Source organism: Oncorhynchus clarkii, unplaced genomic scaffold (genome assembly GCF_045791955.1).
Source record: "Oncorhynchus clarkii lewisi isolate Uvic-CL-2024 unplaced genomic scaffold, UVic_Ocla_1.0 unplaced_contig_8064_pilon_pilon, whole genome shotgun sequence".
Lineage (NCBI taxonomy): Eukaryota > Metazoa > Chordata > Actinopteri > Salmoniformes > Salmonidae > Oncorhynchus > Oncorhynchus clarkii.
Window position 1 is genome coordinate 8,145 of NW_027258416.1, and position 17,784 is coordinate 25,928.

General features: G+C 41.3%; 1 protein-coding gene across 1 annotated transcript in view; it reads right to left on the reverse strand.

Annotated features, from left to right (window-relative positions):
• Window positions 1-6,956: 6,956 nt before the first annotated feature.
• The window catches only part of LOC139396900 (transmembrane protein 235-like), a 30,193-nt gene continuing 19,365 nt past the window's right edge, over window positions 6,957-17,784 (reverse strand). The window contains exon 4 of the mRNA XM_071143829.1: window positions 6,957-7,189. Coding sequence (XP_070999930.1) covers window positions 6,957-7,189 — 233 coding nt within the window. The remainder of the gene's footprint in view (window positions 7,190-17,784) is intronic.

Sequence of the window (17,784 nt, forward strand, 5' to 3'; positions counted from 1 at the left end):
ACAGTAGGTCTATGAGTCACACTGACTACATATATGGTACAGTAGGTCTATGAGTCACACTGACTACATATATGCTACAGTAGGTCTATGAGTCACACTGACTACATATATGGTACTGTAGGTCTATGGGTCACACTGACTACATACTGTACATGGTACAGTAGGTCTATGGGTCACACTGACTACATACTGTACATGGTACAGTAGGTCTATGGGTCACACTGACTACATACTGTATATGGTACAGTAGATCTATGAGTCACACTGACTACATATATGGTACAGTAGGTCTATGAGTCACACTGACTACATATATGGTACAGTAGGTCTATGAGTCACACTGACTACATATATGGTACAGTAGGTCTATGAGTCACACTGACTACATATATGCTACAGTAGGTCTATGAGTCACACTGACTAAATATATGCTACAGTAGGTCTATGAGTCACACTGACTACATATATGGTACAGTAGGTCTATGAGTCACACTGACTACATATATGCTACAGTAGGTCTATGAGTCACACTGACTACATATATGGTACTGTAGGTCTATGGGTCACACTGACTACACATATGGTACAGTAGGTCTATGAGTCACACTGACTACATGTATGGTAGGTTTATGAGTCACACTGACTACATATATGGTACAGTAGGTCTATGAGTCACACTGACTACATATATGGTACTGTAGGTCTATGAGTCACACTGACTACATATATGGTAGGTTTATGAGTCACACTGACTACATATATGGTAGGTTTATGAGTCACACTGACTACATACAGTGTATGGTAGGTCTAAAGCTATGTTGGTTTATGAGTCACAATGACTACATAGCTATAGGTGTACCATGTGATAAACATTTGATTCAGACATACTCCACAACGTGTTTTCACTTATCATGTCACTTTGAGTGTATAGTCTCACACATATTGCCATTCCACAAGGTGATACGTGAGTAAGTTGTGATTGATTAGTATGAGAAACCATTTTCAGCCCCAAGAGTCAACACAATTTAATGTTAGCAACATTAGGGTTTGAAAGGAGTTTGAGCATAATAAAAACCCAGGTAAGATGACACAGATGTCATTTTCTATAAGGGAGTAGTTCACTTCGGTTGAACTTCAGTTGAACTGTGTGGGATTGAGTTTTAGTGATGGATGCCTTCTCACAGATCCAGAAGTGCAATTCACTGCACAGTGTATCGCTCCAGCTTTCCTCTGGGCTAGAAGAATATGACCATCGTTCAGCACAGTCCTCCCTGCCATGATAGTTATTACACTGTCCACTCCCCTTGTAACAATACAGAGAACCTCCAATGTCCAGTGGCATTTAATGATCAACGCTTTATTTAGGTGATAACACTGTTCTTCACTCCTGGACCTGGAACACACTGGAATAAATCAGCTAACATCGGTATAGCGTTGCAAAAATCCGCTAACTTTACAACAATTCCCTAATTACCCCATGATTCCAGCCATGTTCTAACCGGGATTTCTGGATAACCGGGTCATTTTTGGAAAGCTAGAATTCATGCTTGTGTAATGCATGGATAAATACCTGATAATAGCAGAGAAAAATCATGAACATAATTCACTGACTTTCTACTCTGCCCACTCACATATGATACTTCAGCTCTCTCTCTCTGAAATGGTTTAATCCGTCTGTCATTTTTAAACAGACTCCCTTATTGTTCTCTCTCTCTCTCTCTCTCTCTCTCTCTCTCTCTCTCTCTCTCTCTCTCTCTCTCTCCTTTCCTCTCATCTCCCCTCTCCCCTCTCTCTCTCTCTCCTTTCCTCTCATCTCCCCTCTCCTCTCTCTCTCACCTGTTCCTCTCAGCTGTTTATGATCACCAGGTCTGCGTCTCTCCTCAGACAGTCCTGTCTGTTCTCATCCCAGGATTTCACCTCAATAGAGATGAAGCACAAACTGGATTCCAAATTCCTCCGTCCCTGTTGAGAAGGTAGATCTGTTGATGAGAACAGAGGAACAGACTGAAAAACACCCACATGGACACACACCTTTCATGACAGTTAACTCATTCTCAGGGTTTATAACTCACCTAGCACAGAGAACTTGTCTGAAGATCGTCTCTCTCAACCTGCATCTGATCTCTCTCTGTAGGAAGGTTTGTGTTTCTGGTAAGTACAGGAGCTGATCTCTCTCTGTAGGAAGGTTTGTGTTTCTGGTACATACAGTAGCTGATCTCTCTCTGTAGGAAGGGTTATTGTTTCTGGTAAGTACAGTAGCTGATCTCTCTCTTTAGGAAGGTTTGTGTTTCTGGTACATACAGTAGCTAATCTCTCTCTGTAGGAAGGGTTGTGTTTCTGGTAAGTACAGTAGCTGATCTCTCTGTTTAGGAAGGGTTTTGTTTCTGGTAAGTACAGTAGCTGATCTCTCTGTTTAGGAAGGGTTATTGTTTCTGGTAAGTACAGTAGCTGATCTCTCTGTTTAGGAAGGGTTATTGTTTCTGGTAAGTACAGTAGCTGATCTCTCTCTGTAGGAAGGGTTATTGTTTCTGGTAAGTACAGTAGCTGATCTCTCTGTTTAGGAAGGGTTATTGTTTCTGGTAAGTACAGTAGCTGATCTCTCTGTTTAGGAAGGGTTATTGTTTCTGGTACATACAGTAGCTGATCTCTCTCTGTAGGAAGGGTTATTGTTTCTGGTAAGTACAGTAGCTGATCTCTCTGTTTAGGAAGGGTTATTGTTTCTGGTAAGTACAGTAGCTGATCTCTCTGTTTAGGAAGGGTTTTGTTTCTGGTACATACAGTAGCTGATCTCTCTCTTTAGGAAGGGTTGTGTTTCTGGTAAGTACAGTAGCTGATCTATCTCTTTAGGAAGGGTTGTGTTTCTGGTAAGTACAGTAGCTGATCTCTCTGTTTAGGAAGGGTTATTGTTTCTGGTAAGTACAGTAGCTGATCTCTCTCTGTAGGAAGGGTTATTGTTTCTGGTAAGTACAGTAGCTGATCTCTCTGTTTAGGAAGGGTTATTGTTTCTGGTAAGTACAGTAGCTGATCTCTCTGTTTAGGAAGGGTTATTGTTTCTGGTACATACAGTAGCTGATCTCTCTCTGTAGGAAGGGTTATTGTTTCTGGTAAGTACAGTAGCTGATCTCTCTGTTTAGGAAGGGTTATTGTTTCTGGTAAGTACAGTAGCTGATCTCTCTGTTTAGGAAGGGTTTTGTTTCTGGTACATACAGTAGCTGATCTCTCTCTTTAGGAAGGGTTGTGTTTCTGGTAAGTACAGTAGCTGATCTATCTCTTTAGGAAGGGTTGTGTTTCTGGTAAGTACAGTAGCTGATCTCTCTCTTTAGGAAGGGTTGTGTTTCTGGTAAGTACAGTAGCTGATCTCTCTCTTTAGGAAGGGTTGTGTTTCTGGTAAGTACAGTAGCTGATCTCTCTGTTTAGGAAGGGTTGTGTTTCTGGTAAGTACAGTAGCTGATCTCTCTGTTTAGGAAGGGTTGTGTTTCTGGTACATACAGTAGCTGATCTCTCTCTGTAGGAAGGGTTTTGTTTCTGGTACATACAGTAGCTGATCTCTCTGTTTAGGAAGGGTTGTGTTTCTGGTACATACAGTAGCTGATCTCTCTCTGTAGGAAGGGTTATTGTTTCTGGTACATACAGTAGCTGCTCTCTCTGTTTAGGAAGGGTTATTGTTTCTGGTACATACAGTAGCTGATCTCTCTCTTTAGGAAGGGTTGTGTTTCTGGTACATACAGTAGCTGATCTCTCTCTTTAGGAAGGGTTTTGTTTCTGGTACATACAGTAGCTGATCTCTCTGTTTAGGAAGGGTTATTGTTTCTGGTAAGTACAGTAGCTGATCTATCTCTTTAGGAAGGGTTTTGTTTCTGGTACATACAGTAGCTGATCTCTCTGTTTAGGAAGGGTTTTGTTTCTGGTAAGTACAGTAGCTGATCTCTCTCTTTAGGAAGGTTTGTGTTTCTGGTAAGTACAGTAGCTGATCTCTCTGTTTAGGAAGGGTTATTGTTTCTGGTAAGTACAGTAGCTGATCTCTCTGTTTAGGAAGGGTTATTGTTTCTGGTAAGTACAGTAGCTGATCTCTCTCTGTAGGAAGGGTTATTGTTTCTGGTAAGTACAGTAGCTGATCTCTCTGTTTAGGAAGGGTTATTGTTTCTGGTAAGTACAGTAGCTGATCTCTCTGTTTAGGAAGGGTTATTGTTTCTGGTACATACAGTAGCTGATCTCTCTCTGTAGGAAGGGTTATTGTTTCTGGTAAGTACAGTAGCTGATCTCTCTGTTTAGGAAGGGTTATTGTTTCTGGTAAGTACAGTAGCTGATCTCTCTGTTTAGGAAGGGTTTTGTTTCTGGTACTTACAGTAGCTGATCTCTCTCTTTAGGAAGGGTTGTGTTTCTGGTAAGTACAGTAGCTGATCTATCTCTTTAGGAAGGGTTGTGTTTCTGGTAAGTACAGTAGCTGATCTCTCTCTTTAGGAAGGGTTGTGTTTCTGGTAAGTACAGTAGCTGATCTCTCTCTTTAGGAAGGGTTGTGTTTCTGGTAAGTACAGTAGCTGATCTCTCTGTTTAGGAAGGGTTGTGTTTCTGGTAAGTACAGTAGCTGATCTCTCTGTTTAGGAAGGGTTGTGTTTCTGGTACATACAGTAGCTGATCTCTCTCTGTAGGAAGGGTTTTGTTTCTGGTACATACAGTAGCTGATCTCTCTGTTTAGGAAGGGTTGTGTTTCTGGTACATACAGTAGCTGATCTCTCTCTGTAGGAAGGGTTATTGTTTCTGGTACATACAGTAGCTGCTCTCTCTGTTTAGGAAGGGTTATTGTTTCTGGTACATACAGTAGCTGATCTCTCTCTTTAGGAAGGGTTGTGTTTCTGGTACATACAGTAGCTGATCTCTCTCTTTAGGAAGGGTTTTGTTTCTGGTACATACAGTAGCTGATCTCTCTGTTTAGGAAGGGTTATTGTTTCTGGTAAGTACAGTAGCTGATCTATCTCTTTAGGAAGGGTTTTGTTTCTGGTACATACAGTAGCTGATCTCTCTGTTTAGGAAGGGTTTTGTTTCTGGTAAGTACAGTAGCTGATCTCTCTCTTTAGGAAGGTTTGTGTTTCTGGTAAGTACAGTAGCTGATCTCTCTGTTTAGGACGGGTTATTGTTTCTGGTACATACAGTAGCTGATCTCTCTCTGTAGGAAGGTTTGTGTTTCTGGTAAGTACAGTAGCTGATCTCTCTCTTTAGGAAGGTTTGTGTTTCTGGTACATACAGTAGCTGATCTCTCTCTGTAGGAAGGTTTGTGTTTCTGGTAAGTACAGTAGCTGATCTCTCTGTTTAGGAAGGGTTATTGTTTCTGGTACATACAGTAGCTGATCTATCTCTTTAGGAAGAGTTATTGTTTCTGGTACATACAGTAGCTGATCTCTCTCTGTAGGAAGGGTTATTGTTTCTGGTAAGTACAGTAGCTGATCTCTCTGTTTAGGAAGGGTTATTGTTTCTGGTAAGTACAGTAGCTGATCTCTCTCTGTAGGAAGGGTTATTGTTTCTGGTACATACAGTAGCTGATCTCTCTGTTTAGGAAGGGTTATTGTTTCTGGTAAGTACAGTAGCTGATCTCTCTGTTTAGGAAGGGTTATTGTTTCTGGTAAGTACAGTAGCTGATCTCTCTGTTTAGGAAGGGTTATTGTTTCTGGTAAGTACAGTAGCTGATCTCTCTCTGTAGGAAGGGTTATTGTTTCTGGTACATACAGTAGCTGATCTCTCTCTGTAGGAAGGGTTATTGTTTCTGGTAAGTACAGTAGCTGATCTCTCTGTAGGAAGGGTTATTGTTTCTGGTAAGTACAGTAGCTGATCTCTCTCTGCAGATTAGTTGGGTTTATGAACCTTTTTTTGTCCTTTGTTACTACTGGTATGCAATTGACCTTTGGCACTAATTGCAGGTGGAAACCCCAAGGGGAACTTGTGAATGAGGGCAGCTACTGTGTGTGGAACTAAAATAGCCCACTGAGACAGTATTTCAGACTAATGATCATTGTTCTACATTGTGAGGGTGAGGAGTTGTGTATGTTAGGGTCATTAGGATGTGCTGCAGCAAACACAACAAACCAATTTCCTTTGTTAGCCCTCATAGTCCGTATGATTTAATGTTACAAGTACAAGGCAGGCATCTGTCTACTAGACAATTATTAGCTTAAAGCATTTTGAAACTTGGATCATTTCCTTTTTTCCAGATTAAATTCTACAATGCCTATTATCATTACGATACACAATCACAGAGACAAGTGGACTGAGAAACCAAAACCAATCTTCCCTACAGCAATAATGTCCTAGTGATTAACGTTGTGTCTTTCTTCATCTCACAACAACTCATTGATTAGCAAAGAGCCACAACATGAATAAATTAGTAGATCGTGACAATGTATGGAATGTGCTGAAAGTAGCTTCTGGGCTGTGAACCCTGAGTAAACCAAAGAGGAAATAGAGGAGCTAAGTAATCAAAGCCTTATTAACTACTGTTGCCCTCCAGCCATTGAGGATGCGAAAGCATTGCTCCTTTGTAGCATTCAAATCTAGTGAATTGCTATGTAATATTGCCAGAAAGAGTGTCTTTTTGTGTGTCCTTGTGTATGATTGGATCCTTGCAAATTTCTTTTAATTAGCAAAATAGAGCTGCTGCCCCCAATAATGAGACCATGTGTCCAGAGCGGGATGAATTGTGGAGCCAAGTTATTTTGCCCCTGAGACTGTCCTAATATGGACCAGTAGCTCAGAGGAGAAAGCTAGAACATGTAACATACAAGTCAGTCCTTTGGAGTTGCAATGAACTGGGGAGTTTGATCAGTGGTCACAGTCAGGGGTCGTGTTCATTAGGACACGCAACAGAAAACATTTTAAAATGTTTGGCAACAGAGAATGAAAATGACTGATTCTGAATGGACCCTTCCAGAAGTCCCTTCCAGTTTCAGTCCGTTCTCTTTCCCTCTTCAGGCCATGGCGATAATGGTGACTCCATGGTCACGTCCCATGAGATGGGCCTTACGTGCAGCCAGCATTAGCAGCAGGCCTGCGGTCACCTCCAGGCTGAAGGAGAGACAGGCCATACCCAACGACCAGCCATAGGACACATGGACGCTGGCCAGAATCTCAGGTTCCAACAGTTCCCGAGCCCGTTGGCAGTAGCTGACGTAAACGCTCAACCCGGAGAGGGTGAAGAGACCTGGATGGATACAGACAGATAGTCAAAGTTTGGCCGGGATTCAACCAAAGGCACATTATAGAGCAGCACACTAGACAGCTGACAATACACTTTTTTAAGTTAATTTACGTTCTTGCCATCATCTGCAGTATTTACCATGAATGCGACCTCCACCAAAAGCTTTCTAGTTCGCTGTTCTGGAACGTGCATTGGATTGAATCCAAGTTACTCAAATACAGTGAGTGATCAAGTATTTCCTTCATTGTTCTAATTATAGATTGACTCTTGGGAGTTTCCGGCGTTGATATCTAGTTATAATTGATCATGATTCTGTTGGATGCATAAAAAAGCATTGGAGAAGATCTGAGGTCCCTCCCCTCGGAGCATCTCTTCCAATGGGTTTCAAGAGGAGGTGAGGTGAGAGGATTGTGGGAAAAGACGTTTGAGATCCGCTAGAGGTATTAGCACACAGCTGTCATGCAACACAATGTACAAGGTTATCTAGTGGGTCTTGACCTCAGAGTTGTAAGTATCAGTATTCTGGCCTTCTGGTCAGTGCATTCAACTAAGGTTGGCAAGAAAAACACAGTAAGTGTGACAGACATCACTGTGCTTGCTTAGCTTAACCACTTCATCCCTAACAAGCTCACCCCAAGACTAGAACCCTGGACAACTGCCTCACAAACACACCTGACCACCCTCCTTGATCACGTCTTAGCCAACTCACCCCAAGACTAGAACCCTGGACAACTGCCTCACAAACACACCTGACCACCCTCCTTGATAACGTCTTAGCCAACTCACCCCGAGACTAGAACCCTGGACCACTGCCTCACAAACACACCTGACCACCCTCCTTGATAACGTCTTAGCCAACTCACCCCGAGACTAGAACCCTGGACCACTGCCTCACAAACACACCTGACCACCCTCCTTGATAACGTCTTAGCCAACTCACCCCAAGACTAGAACCCTGGACAACTGCCTCACAAACACACCTGACCACCCTCCTTGATCACGTCTTAGCCAACTCACCCCGAGACAAGAACCCTGGACCACTGCCTCACAAACACACCTGACCACTCTCCTTGATAACGTCTTAGCCAACTCACCCCGAGACTAGAACCCTGGACCACTGCCTCACAAACACAAATGACCGCCCTCAATGATAACGTCTTAGCCAACTCACCCCGAGACTAGAACCCTGGACCACTGCCTCACAAACACAAATGACCGCCCTCCTTGATCACGTCTTAGCCAACTACACTAGTGAATAGCTATAAATTCAGCAGTGTGGCTAGAGGCACTTCAAGCTGGGGAGTGAGGTTACAAATCCATGGGCCAATATACCTCTGTTCAAAAGTAGTGTACTATGTAGGGAATAGGGTGCCTTCTGGTACACAGTCTGTTTACATCCTCATCATGTTCTTTATCTTTAGTTCAAATCAAATCTAACTTTATTTGTCACATGCGCCGAATACAACAAGTGTAGACCTTACCGTTGTTGGATTCGACATTTTGAACATTGATAGAGAAAGAGAAAGACAGATAGCTGTGGAATGTGTTGGAATGTGTTGGGGGACGGGAGCAGAGCACCGTGTTGATACAGGGGAGACAGATGGACATCTGTGGATTAGGTGAAGGAGGGGTTGAGGTGAGGAGGTGAGGAGAAGTGTTGGGTTGACTGAATACAGCTGTACCGAACCTTTGGGAATAATTAAAATTTGGTTAAAGCTTCTCTAGTGTCTGTGAGTTATTTACTCTGGAAAATAAGAACCTAACACCGTGAAATGCTTACTTACAAGCCCTTAACCAACAGTGCAGTTCAAGAAGAGTTAAGAAAATATTTACCAAATATACTAATACATAATATTATATATACATAATATACATAATATACATACATAATAAACTATATACATAATATACATACATAATAAACAGCGAGTAGCAGAAGTGTACAAAACAAATGGAGTGTCAATGTAAATAGTCCGGTGGCCATTTGACTAATTGTTCAGGAGTCTTATGGCTTGGGGGTAGAAGCTGTTTAGAAGCCTCTTGGTCCCAGACTTGGTGCTCCGGTACTGCTTGCCGTGCGGTAGCAGAGAGAACAGTCTATGACTTGGGTGACTGGAGTCTCAGACAATTTTTTGGGCCTTCCTCTGACACCGCCTGGTATAGAGGTCCTGGATGGCTGGAAGCTTGGACCCAGTGTTGTACTGGGCCGTACGCACTACCCTCTGTAGCGCTTTACGGTCAAATGCCAAGAAGTTGCCATACCAGGCGGTGATGCAACCGGTCAGGATGCTCTCGATGGTGCAGCTGTAAATGCAATACATGAAACAACTAGTCCATTGTAAATGCAATACATGAAACAACTAGTCCAATGTCATAATGACTTTAACACACAGACAAAAAAGATCTATTGTATAGTATGTGAAATTAATTCACAAACAGCAATAATGATAGATGATTATATTTAGATCTTTGAACTGTGTGGCATTTACACACGAACAAAGAACAGACATTCAAGGGATACAAAAAGCTATAATGATTGTCAATTTACAAACATCTGTGCCCCTTATTAGAATAGCCTGGCTTTTTAAATACCCATCTAAATTCCAGACTTGATCTAATTTCACGCTCAGCTCAGAGCCCTAATTACCTGGACTATGAGCTGAATAATCAAGCAGAGGGAGGTGTTTTCTGAAAACGTCTAACAGATCATAACCTGAACACGTCACAAGGTGTTAAAGGGGCAATCCGTGATTGGTACATCCATGATTTTGACTTTTTTCTTTTTCAAAACTATTTGTATAGTTTTTTTTCCACAGTTACAGTGCAAACAGTAGTTGAATTATAATACACATACAACATACATTAAAATACAACATGGGAACAAAAACATGTTTGTATTTCTGATAGACTGTATAGACATTGAATAACTTACAGAAGCCTCATTGCTCTCTTAAAGTCTATGTTCACTCTACCTTTTATTTATTTATTTTTATTTAACCTACTTGAATATAATATATGTAAACTTTGTGTAAACTGTCTTTCTCTAAATGTTATCCCTAGCAGCACCATATCACCAAGTACAATTCTGAGCATGTGAATCTAAATGTGCCTTGCGAATTAAGGTGATTCTGATTCTGAGGTTAGTTTAACTGTCGTACCCCATCAGAACCCAAAATATGAGCTTGTTTTACTCCATTGTTTGTAAATAGTGTAAATGTAAACAACCACTATATGGCCTCTAAACATGGTTCTAACTAGACGTTTGAGCTCATGGATGGTCAGTCATTACATCCATAGCTCTCTCTATGAATGTGACAGTGGTTACATTTCTCCAGCCCCATCCCTGAGACGTTTACCCAAACAACCAATCCTGGACTTACCCTTTAAATGCAAGGGGTGGAGGCTGTACCTAATTTGTAAATATGATTAACATTAATTAATTCATGCAGCGCCTTTGAGAGTGAATTAGGGCCAATTACACTGATGTTCTGCTAACAAGGAAGCAGTAGACGTGCGTTTGTTACTAATGTGGCCTTGGAAGAGATTATACATTTTGATGGACCACTTCCTCTGTACACAACTAAAATATGTTGTTGCAACATGAATCTTATTGAAGCATACTTAGGTTATGTAGCCTCCTTAGATTTGGTCATGACACTTCTCAAGATTCAAAACTCTTCAGATTATGAAAAACATTGGTCTGAAATACAATGATGCAAATAGATATACTTGTCAGTCACAAGAGAATGTCATGGCCCTGAGGGAGAAGTCTGACACACAGAAACATGAGCTGGCCTGTGTGTCCCTAATACATGTAAGCCTGTCTGTTTATCCGTAATAAACCTCAAGGGTCATTGCAGACATCCGAGTGTTTCTTTTTCTTTGATTCTGGGAAAGTCATTATGTGAAGTGTCCTTCCTGTCCTGGGGGGTCATGTTAAATGTCCTGGGGGGTCATGTTAAATGTCCTGGGGGGTCATGTTAAATGTATATTTACAGAGCCTTCAGAAAGTATTTACACCCTTTTACTGTTTCCAAATGTTGTTGTATTGCAGCCTGAACTTAAAATGGATTACATTGAGATTTTTGCTCACTGGCCTACACACAATAGCCCATCATTTCAAAATGGAAATATGTTTTTCTACATGTTTACCAATGAATTAAAAATGAAAAGCTTAAATGTATTGTGTCAATAAGTACTAAACCCCTTTGTTATGGCAAGCCTAAATACCTTCTGAAGTAAAAAATGTTCTTTAGAAGTCACATAATAAATTACATGGACTCACTCTGTGTGCAATAATAGTGTTTAACATGAATTTCAAACACAGATTCAACTACAAAGACCACAGAGATTTCCAATACCAAGCAAAGAAGGACACCTATTGGTAGATGGATTTAAAAAAATACACTGGATGGTGAATCAATGCACTCAATCACTACAAAGATACAGGCTTCCTTCCTAACTCAGTTGCCAGAGAGGAAGGAAACCGCTCTGGGATTTCACCATGAGGCCAATGGTGACATTAAAACAGTTGCATAGTTTAATGGCTGTGATAGAAGAAAACTGAGAATGCATCAACAACATTGTAGTTACTTCACAATACTAACCTAATTGGCAGAGCGAAAAGACGGAAGCATGTACAGAATAAATATATTCCAAAAAATGTATCCTGTTTGCAACAAGGCAATAAAGTAAATGCTGCAAAAAAATGTGGCCAAGCAATTACCTTTTTGTCCTGAATGCAAAGTGCTATGTTTGGGACAAATCCAATACAACACATTACTGAGTACCACTCTCCATATTTTAAAGCATAGTGATGGTTGCATCATGTCATGGGTATGCTTGTAATTGCTTTGGACTGGGGAGTTTTTCAGGATAAAAAGAAACAGAATGGAGCTAAGTGCAGGCAAAATCCTAGAGGAAAACTTGGTTCAGTCTGCTTTCCACCAGACACTGGGAGATTAATTCACCTTTCAGCAGAACAATAACCTAAAACACAAGGCCAAATCTAAACTGGAGTTGCTTACCAAAAAGATAGTGAATGTTCATGTGGCCGAGTTACAGTTTTGACTTATATATATATATTTTTTCACCTTTATTTAACCAGGTAGGCTAGTTGAGAACAAGTTCTCATTTGCAACTGCGACCAGGTCAAGATAAAGCAAAGCAGTTCGACACATACAACAACACAGAGTTACACATGGAATAAACAAATATACAATCAATAATACAGTAGAAAAATGTATATACTTAATGTGCAAATGAGGTAGGATAAGAGAGGTAAGGCAATAAATAGGCCATGGTGGCGAAGTAATTACAATATAATTAAACACTGGAATGGTAGGATGTGCAGAAGATGAATGTGCAAGTAGAGATACTGAGGTGCAAAGGAGCAAGATAAATGAATACAGTATGGGGATGAGGTAGATTGGATGGGCTATTTACAGATGAGCTATGTACAGGTGCAGTGATCTGTGAGCTGCTCTGACAGTTTAAAGCTAGTGAGGGAGGTAAGAGTCTCCAGCTTCAGAGATTTTTGCAGTTCGTTCCAGTCATTGGCAGCAGAGAACTGGAAGGAGAAGCGGCCAAAGGAAGAATTGGCTTTGGGGGTGACCAGTGAGATATACCTGCTGGAGCGCGTGCTACTGGTGGGTGCTGCTATGGTGACCAGTGAGCTGAGATAAGGCGGGGCTTTACCTAGCGGAGACTTGTAGATGACCTGTAGCCAGTGGGTTTGGCGACGAGTATGAAGCGAGGGCCAGCCAACGAGATTATACAGGTCGCAGTGGTGGGTAGTATATGGGGCTTTGGTGACAAAACGGATGGCACTGTGATAGACTGCATCCAATTTGTTGAGTAGAGTGTTGGAGGTTATATTGTAAATGACATCGCCAAAGTCGAGGATTGGTAGGATGGTCAGTTTTACGAGGGTATGTTTGCAGCATGAGTGAAGGAGGCTTTGTTGCAAAATAAGAAGCTGGTTCTAGATTTAATTTTGGATTGGAGATGTTTAATGTGAGTCTGGAAGGAGAGTTTACAGTCTAACCAGACACCTAGGTATTTGTAGTTGTCAATATATTCTAAGTCAGAACCGTTCAGAGTAGTGATGGTGGATGGGCGAGCAGGTGCGGGCAGTGATCGGTTGAAGAGTATGCATTTAGTTTTACTTGCATTAAAGAGCAGTTGGAGGCCATGGAAGGAGAGTTGTATGATATTGAAGCTTGAAAATGAAAATGATAAAATGAAATGAAAATTGTTGTCTAGCAATGATCAACAATCAATTTGAAGAATTTTAAAGGTATTATTTGGACAAATTGTAGTACAATCTAGGTGTGGAAAGCTCTTAGAGCAGTGGTTCTTAACCTGGGTTCGATCGAACCCCAGGGGTGAGTCAGTGAGTCAGTCTCAGGGGTTCGGCGGAGGTCAAGACACACATCCGACTCATATGATTCGTGATGACACGCCCCGCTTGGCCATCATTGGCTGCAGGTGATCACGCTACATCGCTTGGCCTATCTGTGCTGCAGGGAATTTGGTGCGCTCAGTAGTCGACTTGTGACTGTCGTGATGGTATGTCTTGTGATTTCTTTCTTAATATTTGAATCCCTTCATACTTACTATGTCGAGCAAAAAAAGAAAGTGGTCGGACGAATTTGTACAATATGGATTCACATGTATAACGGAACGTGATGGGAGTCAGTGTCCTAACTGCATGATTTGCAATGCCAAGTTGAGCAATTCTAGTCTAGCACCGGCAAAACTAAGAGAACACTTCCTTAAGCTGCATGGCGATGGAAAATACAAGAACACAACGCTCGCTGAATTCAAGGTGAAGAGAGACAGATTCGATGAAAAGGCTACTCTGCCTGTTCTCGGCTTTGTACCCATCAACAAACCGATCCTCACAGCATCGTACGAAGTTGCTTACCTGATCGCAAAGCAGGGCAAACCACACACCATTGATGAAACACTCATAAAACCAGCTGTGTTGAATGAAGATGGCAAATATCATGCTGGGAAAAGAGGCTGAAGTTAAATTATCACAAATTCCTCTTTCAAATGACACCATCAGCGACAGAATAGAGGATGTGAGCAAAGACATCTTGGCTCAAGTAGTTGTAGATCTGATTTCAAGCCTGGCAAATTTCTGCCTTCAACTCAACGAGAACACAGACGTTTCCAATCTAAGCCAGTTTGCTGTATTCGTGCGCTATGTGAAAGACGACGTGATAAAGGACGTTTTTTTATTTTGTAAGCCTCTTACAACAACAACTAAGGCAGCCGATGTGAAAAAACTTGTGGATGACTTCTTCAAAGACAACAATCTTTGGTGGGATATGGTTTCTGCAGTTTGTTCGGATGGAGGTCCAGTCATGCTGGGAAGAAAGTCTGGTTTTGGTGCGCTAGTGAAAGCCGATGCACCACACATCATGGTTACGCATTGTATTCTGCACAGACATGCGTTGGCAACAAAAACCTTGCCTCCAAAACTGGTAGAAGTATTACAAATTGTAGTGGAATGCGTGAACTATGTGCGAACTAGTGCTCTGAGGCACCGCATCTTCAGTGAGCTGTGTAAAGAAATGGGCTCTGAATTCGAGGTACTTCTGTACCATTCTAACGTTCGGTAGTTAACCCGGGGACCGGTGCGGAATCGTGTTTTTGCCGTGCGTGTGGAGTTAGCCCTGTTTTTGCAAGAGCACCAACATTGTCATGCAGATTGCTTCAAAAATTCTGAGTTCATTCTCATTTTAGCGTACATGGCTGATATCTTTGCAGCTCTCAATCATCTCAATCAAAAGATGCAGGGCGGTGGAGTCAACATCATCGAAGCGGAGGAAAACCGGAAGGCTTTTCAAAAAAAGCTACCGTTATGGAAACGAAGAACAGAGAACGATAACTTCGCAAACTTTCCCCTGCTGGACGACTGTGTAAGTAAGATCGAAGCTGTATCTGGAATCGGAGACATTTCTGTACCCGCGGAACTGAAGCAAGCAATTGCCACGCACTTAGATGAGCTTGCAAAGTCTCTCGACGGATACTTCCCTACAAGAGAGTCATATCCAGCATGGGTGAGACAGCCATTCACGTTTAGTGTTGAGACAACAGATACCTCGATGAAATCAACAAATGGTAACGTACCCTGTTATTGCTAAGAAAGCTCTGGAGATTTTCATGCCGTTTGTTACAACATATCTTTGCGAGCAATCCTTTTCGAGGATGCTGGACATAAAAACGAAGAAAAGGAACAGACTTTTTTGCAAAAATGACATGAGAGTGGCACTTGCCAAGGTGAAGCCGCGCATTTCTGAACTGGTCTCTGAAGGGCAACAGCAGAAGTCACACTGATTTGCAGTAAATATTCATTATTATGTTTTTGTGTGAAAATCAGGTTAAGAACCACTGCCATAGAGAATTACCCAGAAAGACTGACAGCTGTAATCGCTGCCAAAAAGTGATTCTAAAATGTGTTGATTCAGGGGTGTGAATACTTATCTCATTTGATATTTCTGTATTTGATTTTCAATGAATTAGCAAACATGTCTAAAACCATGTTTTCACTTGGTTAGGTATTGTGTGTAGATGGATGAGAGAGAAAAAACAATACATGTTTGATGTGTTTGATACCGTTCCATGTATTCCATTCCAGCCAATACAATGAGCCCATCTTCCTATAGCTCCTCCCACCAGACGCCACTGATCTATATATACTGTAAGAACCAATTTCCTGTGGCTAAGAGTGTGTAGCACACCTCAATAGTGTTTGTGACACAACAAACACAAAAAAGGGTTCGGTAAAATTCTAAAATGTTCACCTTATTTCAATTTATGTAACACAGGAATGAAAGTATTGTGTGTAGAGAATCATTGCACCATCTAAACCTGTGAATTATATTTTTAATAGCCAAACATATCATATCTGACTAAGTGTTTCATACTGATGTACAAAGCTTAAAGTACAAAGAAGAAAAAAAGAAACTGAGGGAAAGCATATAAATATGACACATAGAACGGATCTACAGCTCATCAGATTTGCTTTCAATTAAAAAGACAGATCTGTAACTTGCATTTCTATCTGAAATCCGTCGGCTCTTATACAAAACGACATAGCGGACCTATTCAGATTATGAAAGGCGTTGGTTGTAAATGCACTGATGCAAACAAATGAGACCCAATTGAATGGAATAGAATGTTGAGGCTCTAAGAAAAGTGTCTAACGCAGAAACATAAGCCTGTGTGTTACCCTGATAATGCTGAAACATAAGCCTGTGTGTTACCCTGATAACGCAGAAACATAAGCCTGTGTGTTACCCTGATAACGCTGAAACATAAGCCTGTGTGTTACCCTGATAACGCAGAAACATAAGCCTGTGTGTTACCCTGATAACGCAGAAACATAAGCCTGTGTGTTACCCTGATAACACAGAAACATAAGCCTGTGTGTTACCCTGATAATGCAGAAACATAAGCATGTGTGTTACCCTGATAACGCAGAAACATAAGCCTGTGTGTTACCCTGATAACGCAGAAACATAAGCCTGTGTGTTACCCTGATAACGCAGAAACATAAGCCTGTGTGTTACCCTGATAACGCAGAAACATAATCCTGTGTGTTACCCTGATAACGCTGAAACATAAGCCTGTGTGTTACCCTGATAACGCTGAAACATAAGCCTGTGTGTTACCCTGATAACACAGAAACATAAGCCTGTGTGTTACCCTGATAACGCAGAAACATAAGCCTGTGTGTTACCCTGATAACGCAGAAACATAATCCTGTGTGTTACCCTGATAACGCTGAAACATAAGCCTGTGTGTTACCCTGATAACGCAGAAACATAAGCCTGTGTGTTACCCTGATAATGCTGAAACATAAGCCTGTGTGTTACCCTGATAATGCTGAAAGATCATAGCTGACATTGCTCTCAGTGCTCTCTGTTGAATACAATTTATTTGTGAGTTTTAGACAGCGTTTCATTGTGGGTAGGAGTGTTTGAGGGTTTTAGACAACTTTTCATTGTGGGTAATAGTGTTTGTGGATTTGAGACATTTCTTTGTGGGTAAGAGTGTTTGTGGATTTGAGACATTTCCTTGTGGGAAAGAGTGTTTGTGGATTTTAGACATTTCCTTGTGGGTAATAGTGTTTGTGGGTTTTAGACAACGTTTCGTTGTGGGTAATAGTGTTTGTGGGTTTTAGACAACGTTTCATTGTTGGTAATAGTGTTTGTGGGTTATAGACAACGTTTCATTGTGGGTAATAGTATTTGTGGGTTTTAGACAACGTTTCATTGTGGGTAAGAGTATTTGTGGGTTTTAGACAACGTTTCATTGTGGGTAAGAGTGTTTGTGGGTTTTAGACAACGTTTCATTGTGGGTAAGAGTATTTGTGGGTTTTAGACAACGTTTCATTGTGGGTAATAGTGTTTGTGGGTTATAGACAACGTTTCATTGTGGGTAATAGTGTTTGTGGGTTTTAGACACAGTTTCATTGTGGGTAATAGTGTTTGTGGGTTTTAGACACAGTTTCATTGTGGGTAAGAGTGTTTGTGGGTTTTAGACACAGTTTCATTGTGGGTAAGAGTGTTTGTGGGTTTTAG